Source organism: Colletes gigas, unplaced genomic scaffold (genome assembly GCF_013123115.1).
Source record: "Colletes gigas isolate AHSC1104 unplaced genomic scaffold, ASM1312311v1 Colletes_gigas_Sc00001, whole genome shotgun sequence".
Taxonomy (NCBI): domain Eukaryota; kingdom Metazoa; phylum Arthropoda; class Insecta; order Hymenoptera; family Colletidae; genus Colletes; species Colletes gigas.
Genome location: NW_025106630.1, coordinates 13,065,380 through 13,093,309, shown reverse-complemented (window position 1 = coordinate 13,093,309; position 27,930 = coordinate 13,065,380). Strand labels below are relative to the sequence as shown.

The 27,930-nt window shown below is 36.0% G+C and overlaps 4 protein-coding genes across 5 annotated transcripts; 1 reads left to right on the top strand and 3 right to left on the bottom strand.

Annotated features, from left to right (window-relative positions):
* Positions 1-275: 275 nt before the first annotated feature.
* LOC122399326 lies at positions 276-9,688 on the bottom strand. Of its 2 annotated transcripts, XM_043399983.1 has the most exons (11): positions 9,340-9,688; positions 8,622-9,197; positions 8,402-8,549; positions 7,931-8,056; positions 7,620-7,771; positions 7,375-7,491; positions 7,185-7,245; positions 6,817-7,109; positions 6,561-6,695; positions 6,195-6,416; positions 276-6,088 (listed from the first exon to the last, which is right to left on the bottom strand). In XM_043399983.1, the coding sequence occupies exons 3-11, from the start codon at positions 8,521-8,523 to the stop codon at positions 4,944-4,946; spliced, it is 2,373 nt and encodes a 790-aa protein (XP_043255918.1). In that variant the 5' UTR covers positions 8,524-8,549; positions 8,622-9,197; positions 9,340-9,688; the 3' UTR covers positions 276-4,943. The 2 variants fall into 2 exon arrangements, with proteins under 2 accessions (XP_043255918.1, XP_043255997.1); XM_043400062.1 differs by lacking the exon at positions 7,931-8,056.
* A 1,725-nt stretch (positions 9,689-11,413) lies between these two features.
* Positions 11,414-14,981, top strand: LOC122397031 (protein asteroid-like). Its single transcript, XM_043395846.1, has 4 exons — positions 11,414-11,452; positions 13,922-14,113; positions 14,183-14,665; positions 14,736-14,981. The coding sequence occupies exons 1-4, from the start codon at positions 11,414-11,416 to the stop codon at positions 14,781-14,783; spliced, it is 762 nt and encodes a 253-aa protein (XP_043251781.1). The 3' UTR covers positions 14,784-14,981.
* A 3,386-nt stretch (positions 14,982-18,367) lies between these two features.
* LOC122397023 (protein asteroid-like) lies at positions 18,368-24,545 on the bottom strand. The gene is made up of 4 exons (XM_043395834.1): positions 24,444-24,545; positions 19,636-19,827; positions 19,084-19,566; positions 18,368-19,013 (listed from the first exon to the last, which is right to left on the bottom strand). Exons 1-4 carry the CDS (start codon positions 24,543-24,545, stop codon positions 18,966-18,968), a joined length of 825 nt encoding a protein of 274 aa, XP_043251769.1. The 3' UTR covers positions 18,368-18,965.
* Positions 24,255-27,711, bottom strand: LOC122397015 (protein asteroid-like). The gene is made up of 4 exons (XM_043395820.1): positions 27,707-27,711; positions 25,240-25,393; positions 24,688-25,170; positions 24,255-24,617 (listed from the first exon to the last, which is right to left on the bottom strand). The coding sequence occupies exons 1-4, from the start codon at positions 27,709-27,711 to the stop codon at positions 24,570-24,572; spliced, it is 690 nt and encodes a 229-aa protein (XP_043251755.1). The 3' UTR covers positions 24,255-24,569.
* Positions 27,712-27,930: the final 219 nt, after the last annotated feature.

Here is a 27,930-nt window from a genome sequence, read left to right as displayed (position 1 = left end):
GCGTTCTTCGTTACGCGATGAACAAAAGGCGCGATCGACTTGGCCAATAATAACCAAGAACCGTGGACCAAGAAAAGTGGAAGGGATCAGGTATAGCGGGCAGCCGGCAGTCCCCTTACCCTTTGCTTCGGTTAGTTCGTCGGTAGTGGTTCGACTTCTCGTCTCCCAATAGTAAGTACTTAATATCCATGTAAATACAATTATGAAATGTTAAATAATTTACATAAAATATTAATATATGGATAAGCTACAATGAGGAAGGATGTTGAAATAACTTTAGACGAAACGTCAGTTTTATGTAACTCGAAAGAATAATTGTATTTGACAGAAATTATAGAGAATACATTTAAAAACTAATTTTATTCGATCTACTTGTTGGGTTGGGAACCGCCAAAATATTGGCGGCCATAACGTTGGCTACATATGTGTGTCGCGCATGTGCCGAAAACCCAGCCCGTCTACCAACACTGAATTCCAACCCCTCTGTCGCCATTCATCGAACATAATTTCTATTTAAACAAATTGACGATCATTTGTAGACAGATATTTTAATTACGCACGTTGTTTGTGAATACACCGGTATAATACTCGTGCGAATGTGTATGCTTAGACCGTAAATGCTGCCATTTAAAATTGTAATCGCGTCAACGAGTGCGTCGAGTTACATGAAATTACCTTCCGAATATAAATTTAAAAATACTAGTGTCGTGCACCTAGTCGAAAGAAAGAAAATAAGGAATAAGACAACACGAATATCGTTTGTGCGAGACAAGCAAATTTGTGTAGGTATTAGTACGGTGATGTTTGAACGATTTCAAAATAGGATCACGTTTCCGGTACGTCTGTAAAAAGAAAGGGTGAACAGTCGCAAAGTGTAGTTGGACGCTCATACAAAACGTACAGCGTGATTACACTTTTGTGTCGTAGTTAACGTTAATTCGATAAAAAATAATCGAAAAATGACACACACGGCACACTTTGTAGAACGTTTAAAAACTGCGTTTTCCAATGAATAGCTAAAGCATCGCACAAAATTGTATATTTCAGGTTTTACCGCACCAAACGGATAACTGTACTTGTACGGAAACGTGTAATTCAGAATTGATCGACGTAGTAGCGTGGTGTAGCAATTTGAACAAATCTTCGTAGCGTGTATTTATGACATTCAATAGGCGATATGCATGTGATTGCGGTTCTAGTTCCGGTTATTCGATACAATCGAGAATCAGGGATGGGCAAAATATATTTAAAAAAGTACTTGACCGACGAGTACTAATTTGTAGTACCAAACGATTCAACGGAACCTTTATTTTCTATAACTGTTACGAAGAACCGAAATAAATTCATAAATTTCATTATAAAATCGTTTAAACGTGTCCATCCCTGTCAAGAATACATGAGTTTCAAATCGAGCATTTTGAGCAATTAAAAAGATTGGCAAAGTGATTCCCTTTAGATCGCACACTACGTTACAATAAACGTGTTATCCATCGTAATAGCGTGGGTATGCATTTGTTATCGAGCACGCTGTACGTGATAGTTTAAGTTTCATATTTTTAATCCGATACAATATTTTGGATCAGGTTTTCACCATTTACTGGTTTCAAGTATTTGTAGAAATACTTCCGATCCGATCGAGACGCGCAGACAAAAAAACCATACCTCGAGAAAGAACCGGCTAAAAGCCGTAAAATACACCTCCGGTTGAAGGAGAATTAGGATTATGTAGAGTAGAAAGCAATACGCAAATTTCTCAACGAAATACGAACATGTGACTTCCCTATGTGCGTGTGTGTGTGTTTTTAACATCTTTGTTACCGCATACTAGGAGAACGTGTACTTACGTACCTACATACACGTCGTTACAAATGATTGCCTAATCGTATAAAGACCAAGTGTACAGCCAAAGGCTGCTTTTAAACCTAACCTTAACGTTTCTCAAATTATCGAACAAGCGTGTGTCGTTTTTGAAAATACTTATCTTCCTAGAACGATACCAATCAATCGATTCTAGCGAGTTTCAACGATGAGACTGACTTGTGAAAAAAACGAACTATCTTGCGTTTAAGGTGCCAGGATTCAAAGAGAATCGCTAACCAAGAAACTTGCCTCTTCGAAGCGTCTTGAACGATTTTGCTCTTCCTTCTCCCCAGATCTTCGATCCTTCCTCTTCCGAAATCATTAAATTTTTTTTTACGAATTACCATATGTGATAAGAACGCGATTAACAACAACGATCGTACACTTTTACGTAGAATAGTGGAAACGAATCGAGTATGTAAATGAAGCGTGCATAACCTTTACCTCTTTGTTGTCGAATGGTAACGAGTAAACAAACAAATTTAAACGCAGTTTCTCGTTTTTCCAAAAAAATCTGACGGCAGATATGTGTATTCTTCGTCCAAGTAATCAGTTCTAGACCCTGTTATGACTCTAATTACGAAAATGAAAGTTAAATTAAAATATTGGTTCTAATTTTTCCTAAAATACAAACTAATGGTAGGCGTTTTGTAATACCTAAAGAAAAAAATTCTTCGATTTTATATTCGAGTCTTTTATGTAAAAGACTATAGAGCATCGTTTGTGGTTAAGACAAATTAGAGACGAACGAACCGAGAAAGAGCAAAATGTTTTACATGTCGTAAAGCGTTTCGATTCTTTATTTTCTGAAGAGAAATTATAGAAAAACGAAAAAAACAAATGAAGCAAATTGCCTGCAATGTGTGTTGTATTCGTTCTGTTTTCAGTATCGATCCGACCACAATAACACGATGTTTTCGTATCTGCGTTATCTCGTTGCATCGAGACACCGTAGGAAACTGAAATAAAGGGGGGTGTTCTAAATTGATATGCACTCGAAATGCTATCAAAAACCTAACAAGGCAGTGCTTCCTTTCAAAGCTATCTTTTATTGTATATAAAAACGGTCTATTTCATGATGGGGTATAAAAGAATACAAATCGTTTGCGGTTATAGTAAGCACATTTCGTTGCAAAATTGCCATGGTTTTCTTTTAATTCGATGTTATTAAGTAAGAATGCATTACGCTCAAAAATGGATGCACACGTCTAACTTGTATGTGTACGTAACCATACCACATGACCGGTAAGTTTCGGAAATTACGCGTGTCGAAACGCAGACATTTCTTTATACATGTACAAATATGTTTGTATAATTTCAAGTTACTGTACATAAAAGTGAACCTTAGATATACATATGTATATATACACGACTTGCGAATCTATGTGCAACGAAGATTATTCGAGCGCGCGCGCGCGAGAGAGAGAGAGAGAATGAAAAATAATAATTACATTGATTCGAATAAATAAACATTTGTTTGTACGTTATTATCGTATCGTATCTGTGCCATGCGAATGCTAAACGACTATCCATAGTTTTCTTTGCTAAACGGAATAGTATCGACAATTGTGCGAAACTAGACTTTTCTACAGACATTACGATGCAAAATTAACGAGTTTATTTAAAAAAAAAAAGAAAAGTAAGAATGGATTATTTATTCGATGATGTGCGAGGTAATATCAACTTGAATGATACAAGTAACTTTATTTTATTTTGATTTCGTTTCTGTTTCTGTTTTTCCTTCGTTCTCCTCTTTCTTTGGCAATTTGTAATAGATAGGATGCGTGTAAATATTTATTCTCCCAAACTATAGTTGTCCCACCGAACGTTTTAAAGATCGACTAATGACATCCTTTGGAACGGTGCTTCTCAATCTGTGGGTCGAAAGACAAAAGTTTCTTAGTTTCAAGGGAAAAATACAACTATCCTACATACTTTTTATTTGTTAATACTTTAATGGCCTCACGTTGCACACAAACACTGTTGCCTATTGCCAACAATTTTCGCAACAATGTCAATATACAAATATCAGTTTTATTAATTTATATAGCGAATGTTATCTAGAGCTCAAGCTCCTAGATCGACCACTAAAAATATCATGGAAATTTTCGGTGGAACAACTGTAGAGTCCCCTTGCTGTTAGAAAGAATCGTCATTCGCAAGAACATTTAACGTAAGAAACTTGGTCGCAGTACGCCTACAATCAGTAGATTTTTAATGTCTATCGAGAAATAGATTAGAATGGCATTATTCAAGAAACGAAATCATGTGCTGTGCATCGTCCAGTCCGACAATGAAATAATCAACACCGAGTATGCGAATAAAAGAACACGATCGCACGGTATTACGAAAAGTAGAAAATTTTATTAACAAACTGGTAACTTTAAATATTATACGCTTGCAAAAAGGCGGAAAGCATATTGTTTCAAATAAGAATAATCGCAAAAGCGCAAACCATTCTGAATTTGTTCAAAAGCGTAGTTTGTTTTCGTCGTATTTAAAGGGTCTTCTCACATTCAATGTTCCAAAAAATTGAATTTTTTGTGATCGCATTTTCTAAAAGTATAAAGTGCCTGGAAAAGTTGACAAATTCTTATTTATAAAGAATATTGTGATACTTTGTGATCGAAATATTGTACTACACTGTGTGGACAAACATTTAATTCCTTCTACTCGAAAATATATGTTAGATAATTAGGTATTTATTGTTGGCCGGCACACTCACCAGACCCAACCCTATGTATATGTATATGTATATACTTATAATATTAAATTTAAAAACGATTTGTATAAAATAATCCAAGATGCTTGGTACTATTACTACTACTACTATAACTAATTTTTTGAAACTTTTAAAACGAAAAGACCCCTTGGATCACGTCGCGTTGCGTGCGTATTAATGACGAGCAAAGCGTTCATGCGATAATAACAGTAAGCAATAACAAAAATACGATATTTGTGTCGCGCATTAAACTATGTACGAAGAACCGAACGAATAGTTGTACGTTGAAGCGTGTAATTTCGGTAATTGTCGTTGTAAACCGGTAAAGTAAATGAAAATGTAGCGTCGTCGGCGCACACGGTTACACTTGCACGTATTGCTCATCGTCTGTGTCCCCGTTGCCGATCGGTTCCGTAGTACGTTGCAACGGTATCCTTTCGTAATCTGCATTGAACAAGTGTTTCTTCACCTTCTCGTATCCGTCTACGCAGCACGGTTCGGATTTGAAGGTATTCACTTGCTCGTACGGTGGTTCCTCGGGTCGTGCGACGCTCATGTATTTCACGCTCTCGTAATTTGGATCTCCGTGATTCACGGATTCGTAATTAGGATCAGTGTCGCTATCACCGGGACGAGAAACCGACGCGTAATTAGGCTCTCCTGAATCGTGCGGCATACTCTCGTAGTTTGGCTCGGAATCCGTATCTAGATCTGTGTCAATCCTTCTTCTTAATCTCACTTTCTCGTAGCCAGGGTCTTCGCTACTGGCGTTGCTCGTCTGCCTATGTTTCAGCGGTATCATCGAATACGTTGTTGTTAAATCGGTGCTGTTTCGAGCAGGCACCGAGGCAGAGACGACGTTGTTCGACCTGTAATCCGCCTCCTCCGCGATAAGCCGTTGCGGTCGCAAAACTTCGTAGTTCGGGTTGCAAGACGCGCGGATCATCATGTTCTTCTTGGCAATTTCGGAACTAACGGCCTCGTAACCATGATCGAACCCCGAGTTTTTCGACGCATCGGGACTCGTATTCGCGTCCATATCCGCGTCCACGTCGTCGCATACGATTCTGGCTAATTTTGTAACGTCCATTTCCAGGTCAAGGTTCCCTATAGAACTGTTCGATGCGGAGTAATGCGTAGAGTCGAGCTCCTTCTTTTGTATCTCTGTAGAATCATGACTAGACCATGAAGTTCTGTTTATCTCGACGAGGCTCAGCTTCCTGCTCGAAACGGCGACAATTTCGGCGAGATGCAGGCTCGACTGCGCGTCGCTTTGCTCTTCCGCGTCTTTCTTTTTCTTCATCACTTTAGCGTACATGTCCTCCAACGATTTTCCATTGGACAAAATCGGCTTGGATCGATCCTCGGGTTTCGTCCTCTTCTCGATCGACGCATACATCTCGGTCGTGATTTCCGGTGGCGGCGGCAATGGTGAATTAGCTTGGCGTTTCTCCGGTTTCGGTGAGCCAGGGTTCATGATGGAACTGTTGGCACTCGAGGACGAAGCTACAGCCAATACGAGACCGTGTGAATATTTCGTGACGGAAATGATGAAAAGTGCCGCCGTGCATAAAGAAATAAACAGCTCTCGTGTGAACGATTACTAGGTTACCTTGTCTCGAATGAGCGTGCGCCACGTGCCGTAAACTGTCGACGCTCGGAGGCTGTGGAGCAGGATGAACTTCGTCTGAACGGGACGGAGCTCGCGAATATAACGTTTGCTCGGTTTGTACGGCTCGTTGAACCTCCGTCATCGTCGGTTGTATTTGAGCGTACGTCTCGCTACCGCTGGTATAGATTTTATCTTGTTCGTCGATCGCGGCATACATTTCGTCTGCAAACGGAACACGCTGTATTTGCGAACCATAATAGAGAGACAGACAGAGCCTGATTGTAATGTTTCCACACGAAACTAGTAATTACTTAAACAACCGTAAAGCGGAACTAGATGTATAGATGTTATGACCAGAGTCATTACCAGAGTCATCCGAGACGGTCGCATAATGGGGGTCCGTGAGGGGTCGGACGGACTGATTCTGTCGACCGATCGACGTCTTTGTTTGCGCGATTATATTGGCCAGAGGCTCTCTTACGCTTATACTAGTGTACCCTTCTGTGGAGTGTAAGATCTTGGTATTAGAGATCAATTCGTTCGAAAGCACTTTGCATAAATTAAGTATCGCGCAAGTAAAATTGTAGAAATGAACGCAAACACTGCCTTCTAAAATACTTACTCGAGTCTTGGGAGTCGCCGCTAAAGTGTTGTTGAGGGCTATTGGATTGAGGTTGGGGCGGCTGGGGCAATAGCATCAAAAGCGGGGGCGTTATATACGGTAATTCCTGATTAGCTTGTATTCCGCCCGATATAGCATTGGCTGCTTGAATATCGCACGGAGCAATGTCGGTGGAGAGAAGGGAATTGTGGGAGGACGATCGACGAGTTCTTGGTGGAGCAACCGGATTTCCGGCAGCTGGACTCGTCGAGGTAGATGGTTTCTCGGTATCAGTCACTGGTTTAATATTATTTCTGCAACGTTAGTGTGATATACTGATAACAAAACTGATTATTATTAGATAATACTTGCAAGTTTTCAACTATTACCTATTCAACTGACTAGCCTCGGCCTTTTGAACGTTTTGAAGTTGAGCGTACGGATGTTCGACTAGGATGAGAAGAATAAGTGTTGAACGATAGAGAGAAAAAAAGAAAAATAATTCGGATTATAGAGGTTTAACGGAAGAACATCTATTAAAAAGTAACGACACTTGACAATGGAATTTCTTATCCGTACCATTATCAGAGTTGGGGGACAGAAATCTTGAATACGGATGAACAGAGGTTTCTCGAGTCGAAGCATTTTGTTGCGAAACTTGTTGCATTTCCTGTTCCGATACCTCTTCTTCCACACCTACGTTAAACGTAACGCTATTATTAGATCAGATTCGTCCTTGTTTCGAACAACTGCTCGAATGTGGAAAATTCGAAAAAAGGATCAAGACGTATTTGTGGGTTGCACCCGATTTCGCTTCAACACACCTGTGTCCTGTACCGTAGCATAGAGTTCCGATTGGTCGCCGATCGCTTCCGTAGCTTCGTAAATATCTTGAGATACTGATTCACCCGGGTCTTCGAGTCTCTTGTCTTTGTCTTTTGGGATATCCGGGAGACTTCTATTCGCGCCAGTTGTCCTATGTGCATCGCGTTAAAATATTTCAGTTTTAAGACAGAAGATTTCACACGTAACATGATTATTGTTGTTGTTTGTATCGTGTTGTAATTGCGATCGTGTTTGAAAGTATGTTAGGAAAAAGAGTTGCGCATTGCCCGATCGCTTAGGCGATAGAAACCTTTTTGCATTGTCGATAGCATCTTGCGCCGCTATACGAGAAATATTTGTGGTCGGGATCCCGTCAAAGCCCTCATTTTCGGTATTGTTCAGCGTTACCATACCGGCGAGCCCAAGAAATTCATTCCTGTTCGAAGGGAATCACAACTGAACGTATCCGCGTAAACGATATTATATACACAGTACAGTGAAATCTCCATATCCGTATTCTTTATTCGAAATTTTTCTTATATAAATGCTTAATACATGCATACTATTATCGATTGGTTTTTAATATAATTCAAACAGTCTTTTAGTAGGTATTATAGTATAGTGTACACGCAAATTCTTCCGTTTATTACCCTCGTAGTAAAAAAATATATCCATTAGCTTATCAAGAATGTAGACAAAGAACAAAAAAATTACACAAATTTCAATACGTACGGTAAAATCGGTTTAAAGAGCATCGAGATATGTTGATGGTTATAATTACTTGTTCTCGTTTCGACGACAGCTGCAGATACAAGCAAAGATGAAACCAAGAAAGGACAATAAAGCTCCGACGGATACAACCCAGTAACACCAGGCATCTTCCTCGAGAAAAGGACGTATCATGTTACGAAATGTGTTTTGTATGTATCCTACAAAATATTTATATTAAAATATTGTGATTTAAGGTGTCTTTGCGAGAAGCACGAGACAATAAAAGTTACCTAGCGATCAAGTCATTCTTAAGAAGATTTTATATATATTCAGTCTTTCATATTTTAGCAAAGTACTCGCTCTGTTGTACCTCGGTGCGTAAAAAATAATTTCTGCAAAAGTAATATGTATCCGGGGTTGTAAAGAGACAAAGCAACTAAAACGATTTATAGCTTTATTCCCTGATATCGTGCGCAAAACATTCTTGTAACACTTTTCCTTTTTTGCTCTCTCCCTCTCTTGTGCAGATTCTCTGCTCTTGTATTACATTTTGAACAAATAAATTGCCAAATATGTTTCTTTGGAAATTTACAAGACCGATGCATAACATTTAACACAGCATAGTTGTTTGATATCGATCCACTGATTTCGAGCAATGGTAAACATTTTGCATGTACCTTCGTTGTTTGTATTTTATCTCTTGATGATTATCAAACAGTATACAAATTGAATCTTGACGAATCTTGACAAAGAATTCACGGAAACGTTTCGTGAAATAAAAGCATCGGTTTCGAAAGTGCACACAAAACTAGCATCGAACGATTTTTATATTGTTTAATATAATGGGCTGTGTAATTATGATTCGGCTGAAACAAGACGAGAAAAAGACAAAATACTTTTTTTTTTCAATGCGAATATACGTACGTACCTAAGTATCATAATACCGATACATTGTGCATATATACGTATGACATATCACGATCACGAAATAAGGTTATCTATGCATACCTTGTGCATCAAGTGTACAGATACATATATAAATTGTGCCTACTTCTCGCGGATGCACGTCAGTGTGATACACACTATGTGATTGTGCATAAACACGCCTTGAAAATCTTGAAATTCTCAACTGCTATATTTTGATAATCGATAGAGGATTACGAGCACGAAACGAAAGTTGTTAATTGTACTGCGATAAAGCGATTCGAAAGAATTGCACTAGTTTAAGAAAAAATGTACATTTAACGAGGCAAAAGGGATAAATATAACAACGATGCTGGAATTGATGGGGCATTAAGTGGGATCGTTCAGGTTATGGACCGCCAAGTACTATAGCCATCTAGCAGGCAAGCATATAAACCAGAAGAACTTTTAAAGATGCATAGATGTACATATAGATTATTCATAAATAAACATAACGTTTTCCTAAATTCATAAATATTTATTGTTGTTTATTCATGAAAACCAGATACTAAATACTTGAAAGAAATAACATGAACCAGTGATGCCAGAAAAGCACCGTCGGGTGCACACTCCCACATGCCAGATACACGTACGTGAGCTCGTAGAGTTTCGGAAAGACGACAAAGGCAAACTGACGCATGCCCTCTTTCTCGATTCTCCGAAACTGCCCGAAGTAATTTCGGACCGCTTCGTGGAAGTCTAGAGAGAAAGGCTCACATTTGCCTTCTCGCTCCCACACAACTGAAATCCGACCTCCCGTCAACGGCATACGATTTGGATTCTCGACTGCCCAGGCATTTTTACTTCGCGACCTATGTAGGCGCACATAAGCAAATTACCCATAATGAAAAAAAAATTTTGTAAAATTTATTTTACGGAAATACACGTTTTAAGACCTCCTGATCATATTTTAATTATTGAAAAAAAAGAAATGTTTTTTTATTCCCATGTATGAGCACACATATGTATGTATATTATTAATACGATTTTTGAAAATAAATAAAGTAAAACTTATCTCATTGAAATTTTTTCTAGAAGTAGTACCTAGAAAAAAGTATTAGACAACATTTGATTTTGATTTACACATTCTGCATCGACGGCGACACTAGTAACGACGAACTTCCTTAGCTTTTAACAGAGTGGTGGGGAAAGCCGACATATCCTACCGCACGAGCCACATGTTACGCCAGGTCAGCACTTGATGCAACTTCGGGAAATCGGTAAAGAACGTGAACAGGAGCCGTTCCTTCTTGTTCTTGAACAGCTGAATGAAGTCCGTCCTCGCGTCTCAATGGCATACAATTTCGAATCTCGACTGCCCCGACATTTTCACGTTTCAAGTTATATGGGCACAAATATATGTATAACCAAAGTCCATATTGAATGAAAAATTGACACGTAAATACACGTTTCAAGACCCCCTGATCATGTTTGACATAAAACAATACTTTGGAAATAAATCGTTTGAATATAGTTTATCAAGTAAGACCTTCGAAATTATTTTCAAACGATTTATTTCCTAATTGTTCTATTATTTCAAATAATAATTTTTTGATTTTATAGCAAAGAATGTTTATTTAATATCAATTCAATAAATTCAATTTGTATTTGTATATTTTTCGCCTATACAGGCAAATATACCATGTTCAGTTTTATTGCATAAGTTGTTCCATAACAGAGATGTAAAAAGTCTCCGAGTTGTTAAATATAAAAGTTGTTCAGTTTAGTGGTTCCCACAAATGAGATTTTCTTGGTCTTTAAAAAGACCGGTTTGTCGCGTTGGCCGCTGCTCGTGAAACATCTTCTTGATCTTCGATTTTGATCGAATGTAAATCTTCAATTAAATTCTTCATCTCGATACGGTCCGTCTTGCTTGGTGGTTGAATACGAAGAATACTCGAAAAGTTGTTCCTTAACGTCGTAAAGTGACAAAATGCTCAGAAAAATTGTCAATTTTCAAACGATCATAACTTTTACAATAGTAAAACTTATATCATTGAAATTTTTTCTAGAAGTAGTACCTAGAAAAAAGTATTAGACAACATTTGATTTTGATTTCGATTAAAACTGAAATTTATATTGTTTTAAATTCGCAGCCATTAGCTCGGTGTTACCCATAATGAAGAAGTTCTTCTTGAAAGGTAACACCGATTACCAGGTCTCACCACGAGGAGGTTGCTGCGATTGGAGACCCAAAGTGAGATCGATGGAACAAAGTTCGATCGACCTTCCTTTTTACACACTTAGAAACTAGATTACGCAAAAAAAAAGATGCCAAGTAATTACTTTTCTAAAACAAAGGATGAAGCGAAATTGTGGGAGACGCGACACGACGAAACGCGACACAATGCTGCACAGTGCAGTAGGAACATGAGGTGCGACACGTACCGAATAGCGGGTCAAAAGGGGCAGCTCGTTACCTCTTAGCAAGTCCAATTGAAGGGGAGGAGAATCGACGCACCAGACACGGGTTCCCCATTTCTCCAACGCGCCCTGCTGGGAGCCCGTAGGACCCAACCCGGGACGTCTTACACAGGAGAGAGATCCTGAGTCGGGGCTACCGCAGACAGGAACAGGTCCCCTCTACGGCCGATGACTCTTTCCCTAGAATTGTCTCACCAGAGGACGGCAACCGACCCTTCGAACCATCTAAACGGCCGATCACTTGCTTTTTACATCAAAGCAGCGGTGACCGGAGCTAGAAACGGGGAAACGAGACTGGAAAATAAGCTATTAATTAATTCATTACTTGGCAATCTACGCAGTAAATAAAATAATATACAATGTAAATTGAAAATTAACGTCGTAGGTGGAATTGAGAATTAATGTGAATTAATGAAATATAGGAAACATCGGAAAAACAAGGAAAAGAAGGAAAAAGAAAAATTCGACGTTAATTTTTACATTCGCGCTGCGCCTTAAAATTAATCGCTTACGTGTAAATCCCGATGAATCCGACGTCATCTATTGATCTCCTCCTCCTCCTAGAAATTGATCTGGTAAAAAACTGAAATAAAAATTAGTAGTTATGTGTACATGTAGACAAATAATAAAACCTAAATAACAAATTAGTTTGAAATAAGGAATTGGAACAATCCAACGAAGTAAATTAACGAAACGAATCATTCGAAAAAAAAGAAACCAACGATGTGTACTTTGAATTATAGATTAATTTTGAAAATTAAAAAACCAACGAAGCGCAAGACGAATAACAAAATAAATCGTAAAAGAACAAACCAACGATGAAAGCGAGACGAAGATAGAATAGAATAAATTGAAAAATATCAACCCAACGATGTAATTAATATAGATAAAACTAGATGAACGAAGAACCCAAATATGAAAATACCTATATACATAAAAATGCAGAAAAACACAATATTTTCATTAGTTATATTAATATTAATTGTATCTATACCAAAACCAAAGGGTGATCCTTCCTTCCTGGTCAGCATCGCAGAAGATATCTGAAACAGAAAACAAAAACGCGTGACAGTACCCCCGGCGGTTCCAGGAGTACTGAAAAGAGTTGCCCAGCTGTGTCCACTTTTATGCAGTCAAGCCAAAGAATCAACGAGCCAATCAGCAGCCAGTCCGCTGGGGGCGACCATCGTCCGTCCACCTTGAAACGTTATAAGAGCCCCCTGAGGCCCTCGCGCGGGAGTTATCTCCCAACCACCAAGCAAGACGGACCGCATCGAGATGAAGAATTTAATTGAAGATTTACATTCGATCAAAATCGAAGATGGCGGCCAAGAAGATGTTTCACGAGCAACGGGCAAGGGAGAAAACCGGTCTTTTTAAAGACCAAGAAAATCTCATTCGTGGGAACAACTTATGCAATGAACTGAACAACTTTTATATTTAACAACTCAGAGACACTTTACATCTCTGTTTTGTAACAACTTTTATATTTAACAATTCAGAGACACTTTACATCTCTGTTTTGTAACAACTTTTATATTTAACAACTCACAGACACTTTACATCTCTGTTTTGTAACAACTTTTATATTTAACAACTCAGAGACACTTTACATCACTGTTTTGTAACAACTTTTATATTTAACAACTCAGAGACACTTTACATCTCTGTTTTGTTACCGACTTTTATATTTAACAATTCAGCGACACTTTACATCTCTGTTATGGAACAAGTTATGCAATAAAACTGAACATGGTATATTTGCCTATATGTATAGGAAGGAAATTCGTCGTTAGTATTGTCGCCCGTCAATGCACTTAATTATGCAAGATCAGTATACTATCTAATTTTATTTTTATTATACCGGTTTGTAATATCGTAAAGATCAATGCAAAAACATTATGCACAGCTCTTGTATTTCTTTGATTTATCCAAGTAGTCAAAGTATAATATTTAACAAACTTTTGGTTCAAATAAAATAACGAATGACACAAAATTTGAGTACCTGTTACATGTAACCTATGTATAAATGCATAACTAATATTGATATACGCATAACGAACTTAGTTTGTGATATGAAACATTAAGAAAAGTGTAAATTAATAAATAGGTTTCAAAATGGGTATTCCGGGTTTAACAACTTTCATAAACAATCGTTCAGATCGTTATTTGGAATAGTTCGAGCTACGTGATATGTATTTAGTTATTCAGCTGTCAAATATATAATTGGTACAAGTGCAATTGTGTTTTTGTCGGTGATTACGATAAATACGCTCAACGAGTATCGGATTTTTTTGACGATTTGATAAAGTGCAATGCAGTACCATTAGCTTTGATCGATTGTGGTTGCGAGGATAAGAAACTGCAAACAGTTATATCTAGATCTAGAGAAAAGGTTCGTACAGCATCATCTTATTCTCCGATCTGTCAACAGAAAATGAAATTTTTTCCTTTACATATTTAGGAAGTTTTCAAAGATGTTAGGAGAAAGAAGAATATTCGTCATGTGCAATGCTTATTCGAAGCTGATAATGCTATAGCTACCGTAGCAAGGATATTGAATTGTCCTGTATCGAGTTATAATTCAGATTTTTATGTGTTTGGGACATTGCACATACCGTTTGATACATTGGACAATTACACGGTGAAAAGTTCAACTGGAAATGGTTACACGAAACGTTGTAAAATTTATAAAGTTGAACACTTATTAAATTCTTATAGAGGTTTAAGTCAATCTACACTGCCATTAGCTGCAATATTACTAGGCAATGATTATGTAAAACGTGGTACATTTAGAAACCTCTTTCGTTATTTAAAGATACGACGAATAACAAGAAAAAGGTATAGTAATCGACAGTATTGTATAGAAGCAACTTTACAATGGTTGAGCGGATTTTACATCTTGGACAAAGCAGTCATTGGAATACTATGTAGATCACCTAAAACCGTAAGACAAAAAATGGCTATACAAATGCATCTACAGAAATACTTGCTTACTTCCATTGGGGTTTTCACAGGAATATGCAGCTCGTGCCACAACACATTCCATAAACAGAATTTTTTAATTTGATGGAGATGTTAATAGTCTAATGTACATAGAAGAAACTGATAAAAATGGAGACTTTGAATCATCCGAAGAAGAAGAAGAAGAGGAAGAGAACGAAGTTGAAATATTAGACATGCTTAAAGGGGTCAGAATCTGCTACCAATAATGCACTAGCTAATGTACCTAATTTGTTTGTAGATGAATTTCTTATGGGCAATTATCCTGCATATTTTATGGGACTTGTTGGTTCGACGTTTATATATTTGTCCTGTACAAATAGAGGATTATTCCTATCCATTGAGCAATGTAATAAGTTTAAAAATTATTAGAGTTATATATGCATTTCTGCAATCAGGAATGAATAGAAGGAGAGGTTTCATGAAATACATGATGAGAGACTGTAATAAAAAGCTTAAATGTTACGAACCAGAAGGCACTGACACTAAATTTTCTTCCCCATTACTGTCCCTATCTAATCTTAGAGAAGTACCATTAACGAGTCCAGGATTAAAAAATAATGTACAAACATGCGTCATTGATTTTTCATTACCATTTGAATTTAAATTCAAGTTATATAGACACAAATATATAAGCAAAGCCCATATTGAATGAAAAATTGACACGTAAATACACGTTTCAAGACCCTCTGATCATGTTTGACATAAAACAATACTTTGGAAATAAATCGTTTGAATATAGTTTATCAAGTAAGACCTTCGAAATTATTTTCAAACGATTTATTTTCTAATTGTTCTACTATTTCAAATAATAATTTTTTGATCTTATAGCAAAGAACGTTTACTTAATATCAATTCAATAAATTCAATTTGTATTTGTATATTTTTCGCCTATACAGGCAAATATACCATGTTCAGTTTTATTACATAAGTTGTTCCAAAACAGAGATGTAAAAAGTCTCCGAGTTGTTAAATAGAAAACTTGTTCCAAAACAGAGATGTAAAAAGTCTCCGAGTTGTTAAATATAAAAGTTGTTCAGTTTAGTGGTTCCCACAAATGAGATTTTCTTGGTCTTTAAAAAGACCGGTTTTGTCCTTTGGCCGCTGCTCGTGAACCATCATCTTTGGCCATCTTCGATTTTGATTGAATGGAAATCTTCAATTAAATTCTTCATCTCGATACGATCCGTCTTGCTTGGTGGTTGGGAGATAACTCGCCGATCAACGCCTCAGGGGGCTCTTATATACTAGGAGCCCGGACGCTCACGAGAGACCGAGCGACATCTGTGCAATTTCGATACACGAATTATTCACGAATTGTCCCCATACAAAAAGTTAAAGAATCATTATTTAAATAATGGAATACTTATAGGTATATATAAAGCATTTCTACATATTCTCCATCGAAATACGCGTTGTTTGCAATTTGAAACATTAAGATCCTTCAATCCGTTCAAAAGTTCTAAATTTTTAAACATACGCATGAAATTTCAAACGAATATTTCTGCATCTTTAAAATATTATAACTTCTGAACGGATTGAAGGATCTTAATGTTTCAAGTTGCAAACAACGCGAATTTTGATGGAGAATATGTAGAAATTGAATATTGAACATCTCTGTTATGGAACAACTTTTATATTTAACAATTCACAGACACTTTACATCTCTGTTTTGTACCCACTTTTATATTTAACAATTCACAGACACTTTACATCTCTGTTTTGTAACCACTTTTATATTTAACAATTCACAGACACTTTACATCTCGGTTATGGCACAAGTTATGCAGTAAAACTGAACGTGGTATACATATTTGCCTATATGTATAGGAAGGAAATTCGTCGTTAGTATTGTCGCCCGTCACTGCTCTTAATTATGCAAGATTAGTATATTATCTAATTTTATTTTTTATTATACCGGTTTGCAATATCGTAAAGATCAATGCAAAAACATTATGCACGGCACTTGTATTTCTTTGATTTATCCAAGTAGTCAAAGTATAATATTTAACAAACTTTTGATTCAAATAAAACAACGAAAGACACAAAATTTGTGTAAGTACCTGTTACATGCTACCTATGTATAAATGCATAATAACTAATATTGATATGCGCATAACGAATTTAGTTTGTGATATGAAACATTAAGAAAAGTGTAAATTAATAAATAGGTTTCAAAATGGGTATTCCAGGTTTAACAACTTTCATAAACAATCGTTCAGATCGTTATTTGGAATATTTCGAGCTACGTGATACGTATTTAGTTATTTAGCTGTCAAATATATATTTCGTACAAGTGCAATTGTGTTTTTGGCGGTGATTACGATAAATATGCTCAACGAGTATCGGATTTTTTTGACGATTTGATAAAGTGCAATGTAGTACCATTAGTTTTGATTAAATAAAATTAGATAGTATACTGATCTTGCATAATTAAGTGCATTGTCGGGCGACAATACTAACGACGAATTTCCTTCCTATACATATAGGCAAATATGTATACCATGTTCAGTTTTATTGCATAACTTGTGCCATAACAGAGATGTAAAGTGTCTGTGAATTGTTAAATATAAAAGTGGTTACAAAACAGAGATGTAAAGTGTCTGTGAATTGTTAAATATAAAAGTGGTTACAAAACAGAGATGTAAAGTGTCTGTGAATTGTTAAATATAAAAGTTGTTCCATAACAGAGATGTTCAATATTCAATTTCTACATATTCTCCATCAAAATACGCGTTGTTTGCAACTTGAAACATTAAGATCCTTCAATCCGTTCAGAAGTTATAATATTTTAAAGATGCAGAAATATTCGTTTGAAATTTCATGCGTATGTTTAAAAATTTAGAACTTTTGAACGGATTGAAGGATCTTAATGTTTCAAGTTGCAAACAACGCGTATTTCGATGGAGAATATGTAGAAATGCTTTATATATACGTATAAGTATTCCATTATTTAAATAATGATTCTTTAACTTTTTGTATGGGGACAATTCGTGAATAATTCGTGTATCGAAATTGCACAGATGTCGCTCGGTCTCTCGTGAGCGTCCGGGCTCCTAGTATATAAGAGCCCCCTGAGGCGTTGATCGGCGAGTTATCTCCCAACCACCAAGCAAGACGGATCGTATCGAGATGAAGAATTTAATTGAAGATTTCCATTCAATCAAAATCGAAGATGGCCAAAGATGATGGTTCACGAGCAGCGGCCAAAGGACAAAACCGGTCTTTTTAAAGACCAAGAAAATCTCATTTGTGGGAACCACTAAACTGAACAACTTTTATATTTAACAACTCGGAGACTTTTTACATCTCTGTTTTGGAACAACTTTTCTATTTAACAACTCTGAGACTTTTTACATCTCTGTTTTGGAACAACTTATGTAATAAAACTGAACATGGTATATTTGCCTGTATAGGCGAAAAATATACAAATACAAATTGAATTTATTGAATTGATATTAAGTAAACGTTCTTTGCTATAAGATCAAAAAATTATTATTTGAAATAGTAGAACAATTAGAAAATAAATCGTTTGAAAATAATTTCGAAAGTCTTACTCGATAAACTATATTCAAACGATTTATTTCCAAAGTATTGTTTTAAATCAAACATGATCAGAGGGTCTTGAAACGTGTATTTACGTGTCAATTTTTCATTCAATATGGGCTTTGCTTATATATTTGTGTCTATATAACTTGAATTTAAATTCAAATGGTAATGAAAAATCAATGACGCATGTTTGTACATTATTTTTTAATCCTGGACTCGTTAATGGTACTTCTCTAAGATTAGATAGGGACAGTAATGGGGAAGAAAATTTAGTGTCAGTGCCTTCTAGTTCGTAACATTTAAGCTTTTTATTATAATCTCTAATCATGTATTTCATGAAACCTCTCCTTCTATTCATTCCTGATTGCAGAAATGCATATATAACTCTAATAATTTTTAAACTTATTACATTGTTCAATGGATAGGAATAATCCTCTATTTGTACAGGACAAATATATAAACGTCGAACCAACAAGTCCATAAAATATGCAGGATAATTGCCCATAAGAAATTCATCTACAAACAAATTAGGTACATTAGCTAGTGCATTATTGGTAGCAGATTCTGACCCCTTTAAGCATGTCTAATATTTCAACTTCGTTCTCTTCCTCTTCTTCTTCTTCTTCGGATGATTCAAAGTCTCCATTTTTATCAGTTTCTTCTATGTACATTAGACTATTAACATCTCCATCAAATTAAAAAATTCTGTTTATGGAATGTGTTGTGGCACGAGCTGCATATTCCTGTGAAAACCCCAATGGAAGTAAGCAAGTATTTCTGTAGATGCATTTGTATAGCCATTTTTTGTCTTACGGTTTTAGGTGATCTACATAGTATTCCAATGACTGCTTTGTCCAAGATGTAAAATCCGCTCAACCATTGTAAAGTTGCTTCTATACAATACTGTCGATTACTATACCTTTTTCTTGTTATTCGTCGTAACTTTAAATAACGAAAGAAGTTTCTAAATGTACCACGTTTTACATAATCATTGCCTAGTAATATTGCAGCTAATGGCAGTGTAGATTGACTTAAACCTCTATAAGAATTTAATAAGTGTTCAACTTTATAAATTTTACAACGTTTCGTGTAACCATTTCCAGTTGAACTTTTCACCGTGTAATTGTCCAATGTATCAAACGGTATGTGCAATGTCCCAAACACATAAAAATCTGAATTATAACTCGATACAGGACAATTCAATATCCTTGCTACGGTAGCTATAGCATTATCAGCTTCGAATAAGCATTGCACATGACGAATATTCTTCTTTCTCCTAACATCTTTGAAAACTTCCTAAATATGTAAAGGAAAAAATTTCATTTTCTGTTGACAGATCGGAGAATAAGATGATGCTGTACGAACCTTTTCTCTAGATCTAGATATAACTGTTTGCAGTTTCTTATCCTCGCAACCACAATCGATCAAAGCTAATGGTACTGCATTGCACTTTATCAAATCGTCAAAAAAATCCGATACTCGTTGAGCGTATTTATCGTAATCACCGACAAAAACACAATTGCACTTGTACCAATTATATATTTGACAGCTGAATAACTAAATACATATCACGTAGCTCGAACTATTCCAAATAACGATCTGAACGATTGTTTATGAAAGTTGTTAAACCCGGAATACCCATTTTGAAACCTATTTATTAATTTACACTTTTCTTAATGTTTCATATCACAAACTAAGTTCGTTATGCGTATATCAATATTAGTTATGCATTTATACATAGGTTACATGTAACAGGTACTCAAATTTTGTGTCATTCGTTATTTTATTTGAACCAAAAGTTTGTTAAATATTATACTTTGACTACTTGGATAAATCAAAGAAATACAAGAGCTGTGCATAATGTTTTTGCATTGATCTTTACGATATTACAAACCGGTATAATAAAAATAAAATTAGATAGTATACTGATCTTGCATAATTAAGTGCATTGACGGGCGACAATACTAACGACGAATTTCCTTCCTATACATATAGGCAAATATACCATGTTCAGTTTTATTGCATAACTTGTTCCATAACAGAGATGTAAAGTGTCGCTGAATTGTTAAATATAAAAGTCGGTAACAAAACAGAGATGTAAAGTGTCTCTGAGTTGTTAAATATAAAAGTTGTTACAAAACAGTGATGTAAAGTGTCTCTGAGTTGTTAAATATAAAAGTTGTTACAAAACAGAGATGTAAAGTGTCTGTGAGTTGTTAAATATAAAAGTTGTTACAAAACAGAGATGTAAAGTGTCTCTGAATTGTTAAATATAAAAGTTGTTACAAAACAGAGATGTAAAGTGTCTCTGAGTTGTTAAATATAAAAGTTGTTCAGTTCATTGCATAAGTTGTTCCCACGAATGAGATTTTCTTGGTCTTTAAAAAGACCGGTTTTCTCCCTTGCCCGTGCTCGTGAAACATCTTCTTGGCCGCCATCTTCGATTTTGATCGAATGTAAATCTTCAATTAAATTCTTCATCTCGATGCGGTCCGTCTTGCTTGGTGGTTGGGAGATAACTCCCGCGCGAGGGCCTCAGGGGGCTCTTATAACGTTTCAAGGTGGACGGACGATGGTCGCCCCCAGCGGACTGGCTGCTGATTGGCTCGTTGATTCTTTGGCTTGACTGCATAAAAGTGGACACAGCTGGGCAACTCTTTTCAGTACTCCTGGAACCGCCGGGGGTACTGTCACGCGTTTTTGTTTTCTGTTTCAGATATCTTCTGCGATGCTGACCAGGAAGGAAGGATCACCCTTTGGTTTTGGTATAGATACAATTAATATTAATATAACTAATGAAAATATTGTGTTTTTCTGCATTTTTATGTATATAGGTATTTTCATATTTGGGTTCTTCGTTCATCTAGTTTTATCTATATTAATTACATCGTTGGGTTGATATTTTTCAATTTATTCTATTCTATCTTCGTCTCGCTTTCATCGTTGGTTTGTTCTTTTACGATTTATTTTGTTATTCGTCTTGCGCTTCGTTGGTTTTTTAATTTTCAAAATTAATCTATAATTCAAAGTACACATCGTTGGTTTCTTTTTTTTCGAATGATTCGTTTCGTTAATTTACTTCGTTGGATTGTTCCAATTCCTTATTTCAAACTAATTTGTTATTTAGGTTTTATTATTTGTCTACATGTACACATAACTACTAATTTTTATTTCAGTTTTTTACCAGATCAATTTCTAGGAGGAGGAGGAGATCAATAGATGACGTCGGATTCATCGGGATTTACACGTAAGCGATTAATTTTAAGGCGCAGCGCGAATGTAAAAATTAACGTCGAATTTTTCTTTTTCCTTCTTTTCCTTGTTTTTCCGATGTTTCCTATATTTCATTAATTCACATTAATTCTCAATTCCACCTACGACGTTAATTTTCAATTTACATTGTATATTATTTTATTTACTGCGTAGATTGCCAAGTAATGAATTAATTAATAGCTTATTTTCCAGTCTCGTTTCCCCGTTTCTAGCTCCGGTCACCGCTGCTTTGATGTAAAAAGCAAGTGATCGGCCGTTTAGATGGTTCGAAGGGTCGGTTGCCGTCCTCTGGTGAGACAATTCTAGGGAAAGAGTCATCGGCCGTAGAGGGGACCTGTTCCTGTCTGCGGTAGCCCCGACTCAGGATCTCTCTCCTGTGTAAGACGTCCCGGGTTGGGTCCTACGGGCTCCCAGCAGGGCGCGTTGGAGAAATGGGGAACCCGTGTCTGGTGCGTCGATTCTCCTCCCCTTCAATTGGACTTGCTAAGAGGTAACGAGCTGCCCCTTTTGACCCGCTATTCGGTACGTGTCGCACCTCATGTTCCTACTGCACTGTGCAGCATTGTGTCGCGTTTCGTCGTGTCGCGTCTCCCACAATTTCGCTTCATCCTTTGTTTTAGAAAAGTAATTACTTGGCATCTTTTTTTTTGCGTAATCTAGTTTCTAAGTGTGTAAAAAGGAAGGTCGATCGAACTTTGTTCCATCGATCTCACTTTGGGTCTCCAATCGCAGCAACCTCCTCGTGGTGAGACCTGGTAATCGGTGTTACCTTTCAAGAAGAACTTCTTCATTATGGGTAACACCGAGCTAATGGCTGCGAATTTAAAACAATATAAATTTCAGTTTTAATCGAAATCAAAATCAAATGTTGTCTAATACTTTTTTCTAGGTACTACTTCTAGAAAAAATTTCAATGATATAAGTTTTACTATTGTAAAAGTTATGATCGTTTGAAAATTGACAATTTTTCTGAGCATTTTGTCACTTTACGACGTTAAGGAACAACTTTTCGAATATTCTTAGAATTTCTACATATTCTTCACCAAAATACGCGTTGTTTGCAATTTGAAACATTAAAATCCTCCAATCCGTTCAGAAGTTATAATGTTTTAAAAATGCAGAAATGTTCGCTTGAAATTTCATGCGTATGTTTAAAATATTTAGATGTATATTTAATTTTATGTTGTTGGAAGTTGCGCGTCAAGTGCTGACCTGGCGTAACATGTGGCTCGTGCGGTAGGATATGTCGGCTGTCCCCACCACTCCGTTAAACGCTAAAGAAGTTCGTCGTCACTATTGTCGATTTCGATGCATTAAATTACCACCAAATTTATTCATAAACGAACTTCCGTTTACGTTTAATTTAAAGATTTGAATCTATTAACAAATATTTCAAACCGTTATCCGGATGTACAAATAAATATCAAATTTTTGTTGATAATTTATATCAATTGCCTTCGATTATAAGCTTTTTCTTTCGTAAAGGAATAAAATTAATAGTATCGATTTTTTCGATTTAAATAAGGTTAGAAATGATAAATATATGCAGCATGACAATGTACTCGTTTCTTATTGAATTTACAAATTATTTTAATGAATAATGACAATAATTTTCGATAATAAGTAGTAATGATGCATAGAAAAAGGAAAAATGACGATTAAATTTATATAAATTAGGTTCTGTACATTGTGTTCATGGTTTTTACGCCGTGAATAGTCTGGCTATTAGATTCGAAAGTACATATCTTCGTCTGCACTTAAATATTCTGTATCATTATCGTCTGTATTTTGGTCGGACTTTGCTTTTTTCTTTGGACTTTGGTCTTTGTTTCTTACGGGGATTGATTTCATTTTGAAGATATGATGCAAACAAAGGCGTTACTGTCGGTAAAAGTGTAAAAAACACCCTCCATAGGCTTGGAGAATTTTCGAGGATTGTATTTATATAACCTTCCATGTCGTACTGTGTTTTAAAATTATTAGCTATATTGTACAATAGAATACCATTGAATAAATTGGCCATTTCAATCTGTGGATAAGGGTAGCCTAATAATGCATTCAAATTCATACTGTGTCTCAAACAATTTTCAAACACAGCAAATGCATGAATAATAGATCTATTAAATTTTTTTGGATTTGTATACAATTTTCGATTCATCTCGAAATGGGAAATAAGAAATGGTGCTGCCATTAAACAATCATCAGGATCAACATTTTTACAAGCTTCATAAAGTGTACCAACATGTATTGAATAATGTGGTTTACACGCACTCGTTTTTCTTTTCTGCTTTATATTTTGAATTTTTGTACCATATTTATTTTGAAAATTATGTATAATTCTATGTTTCCCAATTTTTGTATCGATTATAATTGAATAATAAACAGACAAATATAGAATACACCAAACATTTATCTGATTTGTATAACTGATCCTGTTTTATCCAATACCGAGCACATGCAATATACAACATCCATTCTGGCGGTAGTCCATATATGTATACATTCTGTTTCTAATTTCTAATGTATCATTTAAAATTTCTCATCGAATCGTTAATGGTACTTCTCTAAGATTAGATAGGGACAGTGATGGGGAAGAAAATTTAGTGTCAGTGCCTTCTAGTTCGTAACATTTAAGCTTTTTATTACAATCTCTAATCATGTATTTCATGAAACCTCTCCTTCTACTCATTCCTAATTGCAGAAATGCATATATAACTCTAATAATTTTTAAACTTATTACATTGCTCAATGGATAGGAATAATTCTCTATTTGTACAGGACAAATATATAAACGTCGAACCAACAAGTCCATAAAATATGCAGGATAATTGCCCATAAGAAATTCATCTACAAACAAATTAGGTACATTAGCTAGTGCATTATTGGTAGCAGATTCTGACCCCTTTAAGCATGTCTAATATTTCAACTTCGTTCTCTTCCTCTTCTTCTTCTTCTTCGGATGATTCAAAGTCTCCATTTTTATCAGTTTCTTCTATGTACATTAGACTATTAACATCTCCATCAAGTTAAAAAATTCTGTTTATGGAATGTGTTGTGGCACGAGCTGCATATTCCTGTGAAAACCCCAATGGAAGTAAGCAAGTATTTCTGTAGATGCATTTGTATAGCCATTTTTTGTCTTACGGTTTTAGGTGATCTACATAGTATTCCAATGACTGCTTTGTCCAAGATGTAAAATCCGCTCAACCATTGTAAAGTTGCTTCTATACAATACTGTCGATTACTATACCTTTTTCTTGTTATTCGTCGTAACTTTAAATAACGAAAGAAGTTTCTAAATGTACCACGTTTTACATAATCATTGCCTAGTAATATTGCAGCTAATGGCAGTGTAGATTGACTTAAACCTCTATAAGAATTTAATAAGTGTTCAACTTTATAAATTTTACAACGTTTCGTGTAACCATTTCCAGTTGAACTTTTCACCGTGTAATTGTCCAATGTATCAAACGGTATGTGCAATGTCCCAAACACATAAAAATCTGAATTATAACTCGATACAGGACAATTCAATATCCTTGCTACGGTAGCTATAGCATTATCAGCTTCGAATAAGCATTGCACATGACGAATATTCTTCTTTCTCCTAACATCTTTGAAAACTTCCTAAATATGTAAAGGAAAAAATTTCATTTTCTGTTGACAGATCGGAGAATAAGATAATGCTGTACGAACCTTTTCTCCAGTTCTAGATATAACTGTTTGCAGTTTCTTATCCTTGCAACCACCATCGATCAAAACTAATGGTACTACATTGCACTTTATCAAATCGTCAAAAAAATCCGATACTCGTTGAGCGTATTTATCGTAATCACCGCCAAAAACACAATTGCAGTTGTACGTATTATATATTTGACAGCTAAATAACTAAATACGTATCACGTGGCTCGAAATATTCCAAATAACGATCTGAACGATCGTTTATGAAAGTTGTTAAACCTGGAATACCCATTTTGAAACCTATTTATTAATTTACACTTTTCTTAATGTTTCATATCACAAACTAAGTTCGTTATGCGTATATCAATATTAGTTATTATGCATTTATACATAGGTTGCATGTAACAGGTACACAAATTTTGTGTCATTCGTTATTTTATTTGAATCAAAAGTTTGTTAAATATTATACTTTGACTACTTGGATAAATCAAAGAAATACAAGAGCTGTGCATAATGTTTTTGCATTGATCTTTACGATATTACAAACCGGTATAATAAAAAATAAAATTAGATAGTATACTGATCTTGCATAATTAAATGCATTGACGGGCGACAATACTAACGACGAATTTCCTTCCTATACATATAGGCAAATATACCATGTTCAGTTTTATTGCATAACTTGTTCCATAACAGAGATGTAAAGTGTCTCTGAGTTGTTAAATATAAAAGTTGTTACAAAACAGAGATGTAAAGTGTCTCTGAATTGTTAAATATATAAGTTGTTACAAAACAGAGACGTAAAGTGTCTCTGAGTTGTTAAATATAAAAGTTGTTACAAAACAGTGATGTAAAGTGTCTCTGAATTGTTAAATATAAAAGTTGTTACAAAACAGAGATGTAAAGTGTCTCTGAGTTGTTAAATATAAAAGTTGTTACAAAACAGAGATGTAAAATGTCCCTGAGTTGTTAAATATAAAAGTTGTTACAAAACAGTGATGTAAAGTGTCTCTGAGTTGTTAAATATAAAAGTTGTTCAGTTTAGTTGTTCCCACAAATGAGATTTTCTTGGTCTTTAAAAAGACCGGTTTTCTCCCTTGGCCGCTGTTCGTGAAACATCTTCTTGGCCGCCATCTTCGATTTTGATCGAATGTAAATCTTCAATTAAATTCTTCATCTCGATGCGGTCCGTCTTGCTTGGTGGTTGGGAGATAACTCCCCCGCGCGGGCCTCAGAGGGCTCTTATAACGTTTCAAGGAGCACGGACGATGGTCGCCCCCAGCGGACTGGCTGCTGATTGGCTCGTTGATACTTTGGCTTGACTGCATAAAAGTGGACACAGCTGGGCAACTCTTTTCAGTACTCCTGGAACCGCCGGGGGTACTGTAACGCGTTTTTTTCTTTCTGTTTCAGATATCTTCTGCGATGCTGACCAGGAAGGAAAGGATCACCGTTTGGTATACACGTAACTAATATTAATATAACTAATCCATGTATTGTGTTTTTCTTCCTTTTTATGTATATGTATAGGTATATAGGTATTGTTGTACATATTTGGGTTGTTCCTTCCACTAATTTATTCAATTATTTTCCTTTCAGGTTTTATCATATTACATCGTTGGTTTGATAATTTTTCCAATTATTTTGTTATTCGTCTTGCGCTTCGTTGGGTTGTTCCTTTCCAAATTAATCTATTATTGCACATCGTTGGTTTGTTTTCTTCCTATTAATTCGTTTCTTCATCTTACTGCGTTGGGTTGGTCAATTCATTACTTCATACAATTAGGTTTTGGTTTTGATTTCTTATTTAGGTTATTTTTTTACATGTACTATTAATTAACTATTAATTTTTACGTTAGTTTTTATGCAGGTCAATTTCTAGGTCGCCAACAGATGACGTCGGATTCATCGGGATTTACACGTAAGCGATTAATTTTAAGGCGCAGCGCGAATGTAAAAATTAACGTCGAATTTTTCTTTTTCCTTCTTTTCCTTGTTTTTCCGATGTTTCCTATATTTCATTAATTCACATTAATTCTCAATTCCACCTACGACGTTAATTTTCAATTTACATTGTATATTATTTTATTTACTGCGTAGATTGCCAAGTAATGAATTAATTAATAGCTTATTTTCCAGTCTCGTTTCCCCGTTTCTAGCTCCGGTCACCGCTGCTTTGATGTAAAAAGCAAGTGATCGGCCGTTTAGATGGTTCGAAGGGTCGGTTGCCGTCCTCTGGTGAGACAATTCTAGGGAAAGAGTCATCGGCCGTAGAGGGGACCTGTTCCTGTCTGCGGTAGCCCCGACTCAGGATCTCTCTCCTGTGTAAGACGTCCCGGGTTGGGTCCTACGGGCTCCCAGCAGGGCGCGTTGGAGAAATGGGGAACCCGTGTCTGGTGCGTCGATTCTCCTCCCCTTCAATTGGACTTGCTAAGAGGTAACGAGCTGCCCCTTTTGACCCGCTATTCGGTACGTGTCGCACCTCATGTTCCTACTGCACTGTGCAGTATTGTGTCGCGTTTCGTCGTGTCGCGTCTCCCACAATTTCGCTTCATCCTTTGTTTTAGAAAAGTAATTACTTGGCATCTTTTTTTTTGCGTAATCTAGTTTCTAAGTGTGTAAAAAGGAAGGTCGATCGAACTTTGTTCCATCGATCTCACTTTGGGTCTCCAATCGCAGCAACCTCCTCGTGGTGAGACCTGGTAA

Bases quoted from the DNA above. Each gene is read 5' to 3' on its own strand.
- LOC122399326 (XM_043399983.1), bottom strand. From the start codon at position 8,523: ATGATACGTCCTTTTCTCGAGGAAGATGCCTGGTGTTACTGGGTTGTA. The intron at 8,057-8,401 runs GTAATTATAACC...CCCTTCGAACAG, and splicing joins TGTCGTCGAAACGAGAACAA to GAATGAATTTCTTGGGCTCG. The intron at 6,696-6,816 runs GTAAGTATTTTA...TACACTCCACAG, and splicing joins CGGCGACTCCCAAGACTCGA to AAGGGTACACTAGTATAAGC.
- LOC122397031 (XM_043395846.1), top strand. From the start codon at position 11,414: ATGAAGAAGTTCTTCTTGAAAGGTAACACCGATTACCAG. The intron at 11,453-13,921 runs GTCTCACCACGA...ATATGTATTTAG, and splicing joins AAGGTAACACCGATTACCAG to TTATTCAGCTGTCAAATATA. The intron at 14,666-14,735 runs GTAAGACAAAAA...GGGTTTTCACAG, and splicing joins TATGTAGATCACCTAAAACC to GAATATGCAGCTCGTGCCAC.
- LOC122397023 (XM_043395834.1), bottom strand. From the start codon at position 24,545: ATGTACATAGAAGAAACTGATAAAAATGGAGACTTTGAATCATCCGAA. The intron at 19,567-19,635 runs GTTCGTACAGCA...TTACATATTTAG, and splicing joins TATCTAGATCTAGAGAAAAG to GAAGTTTTCAAAGATGTTAG. The intron at 19,014-19,083 runs GTAAGACAAAAA...GGGTTTTCACAG, and splicing joins TATGTAGATCACCTAAAACC to GAATATGCAGCTCGTGCCAC.
- LOC122397015 (XM_043395820.1), bottom strand. The intron at 25,171-25,239 runs GTTCGTACAGCA...TTACATATTTAG, and splicing joins TATCTAGAACTGGAGAAAAG to GAAGTTTTCAAAGATGTTAG. The intron at 24,618-24,687 runs GTAAGACAAAAA...GGGTTTTCACAG, and splicing joins TATGTAGATCACCTAAAACC to GAATATGCAGCTCGTGCCAC.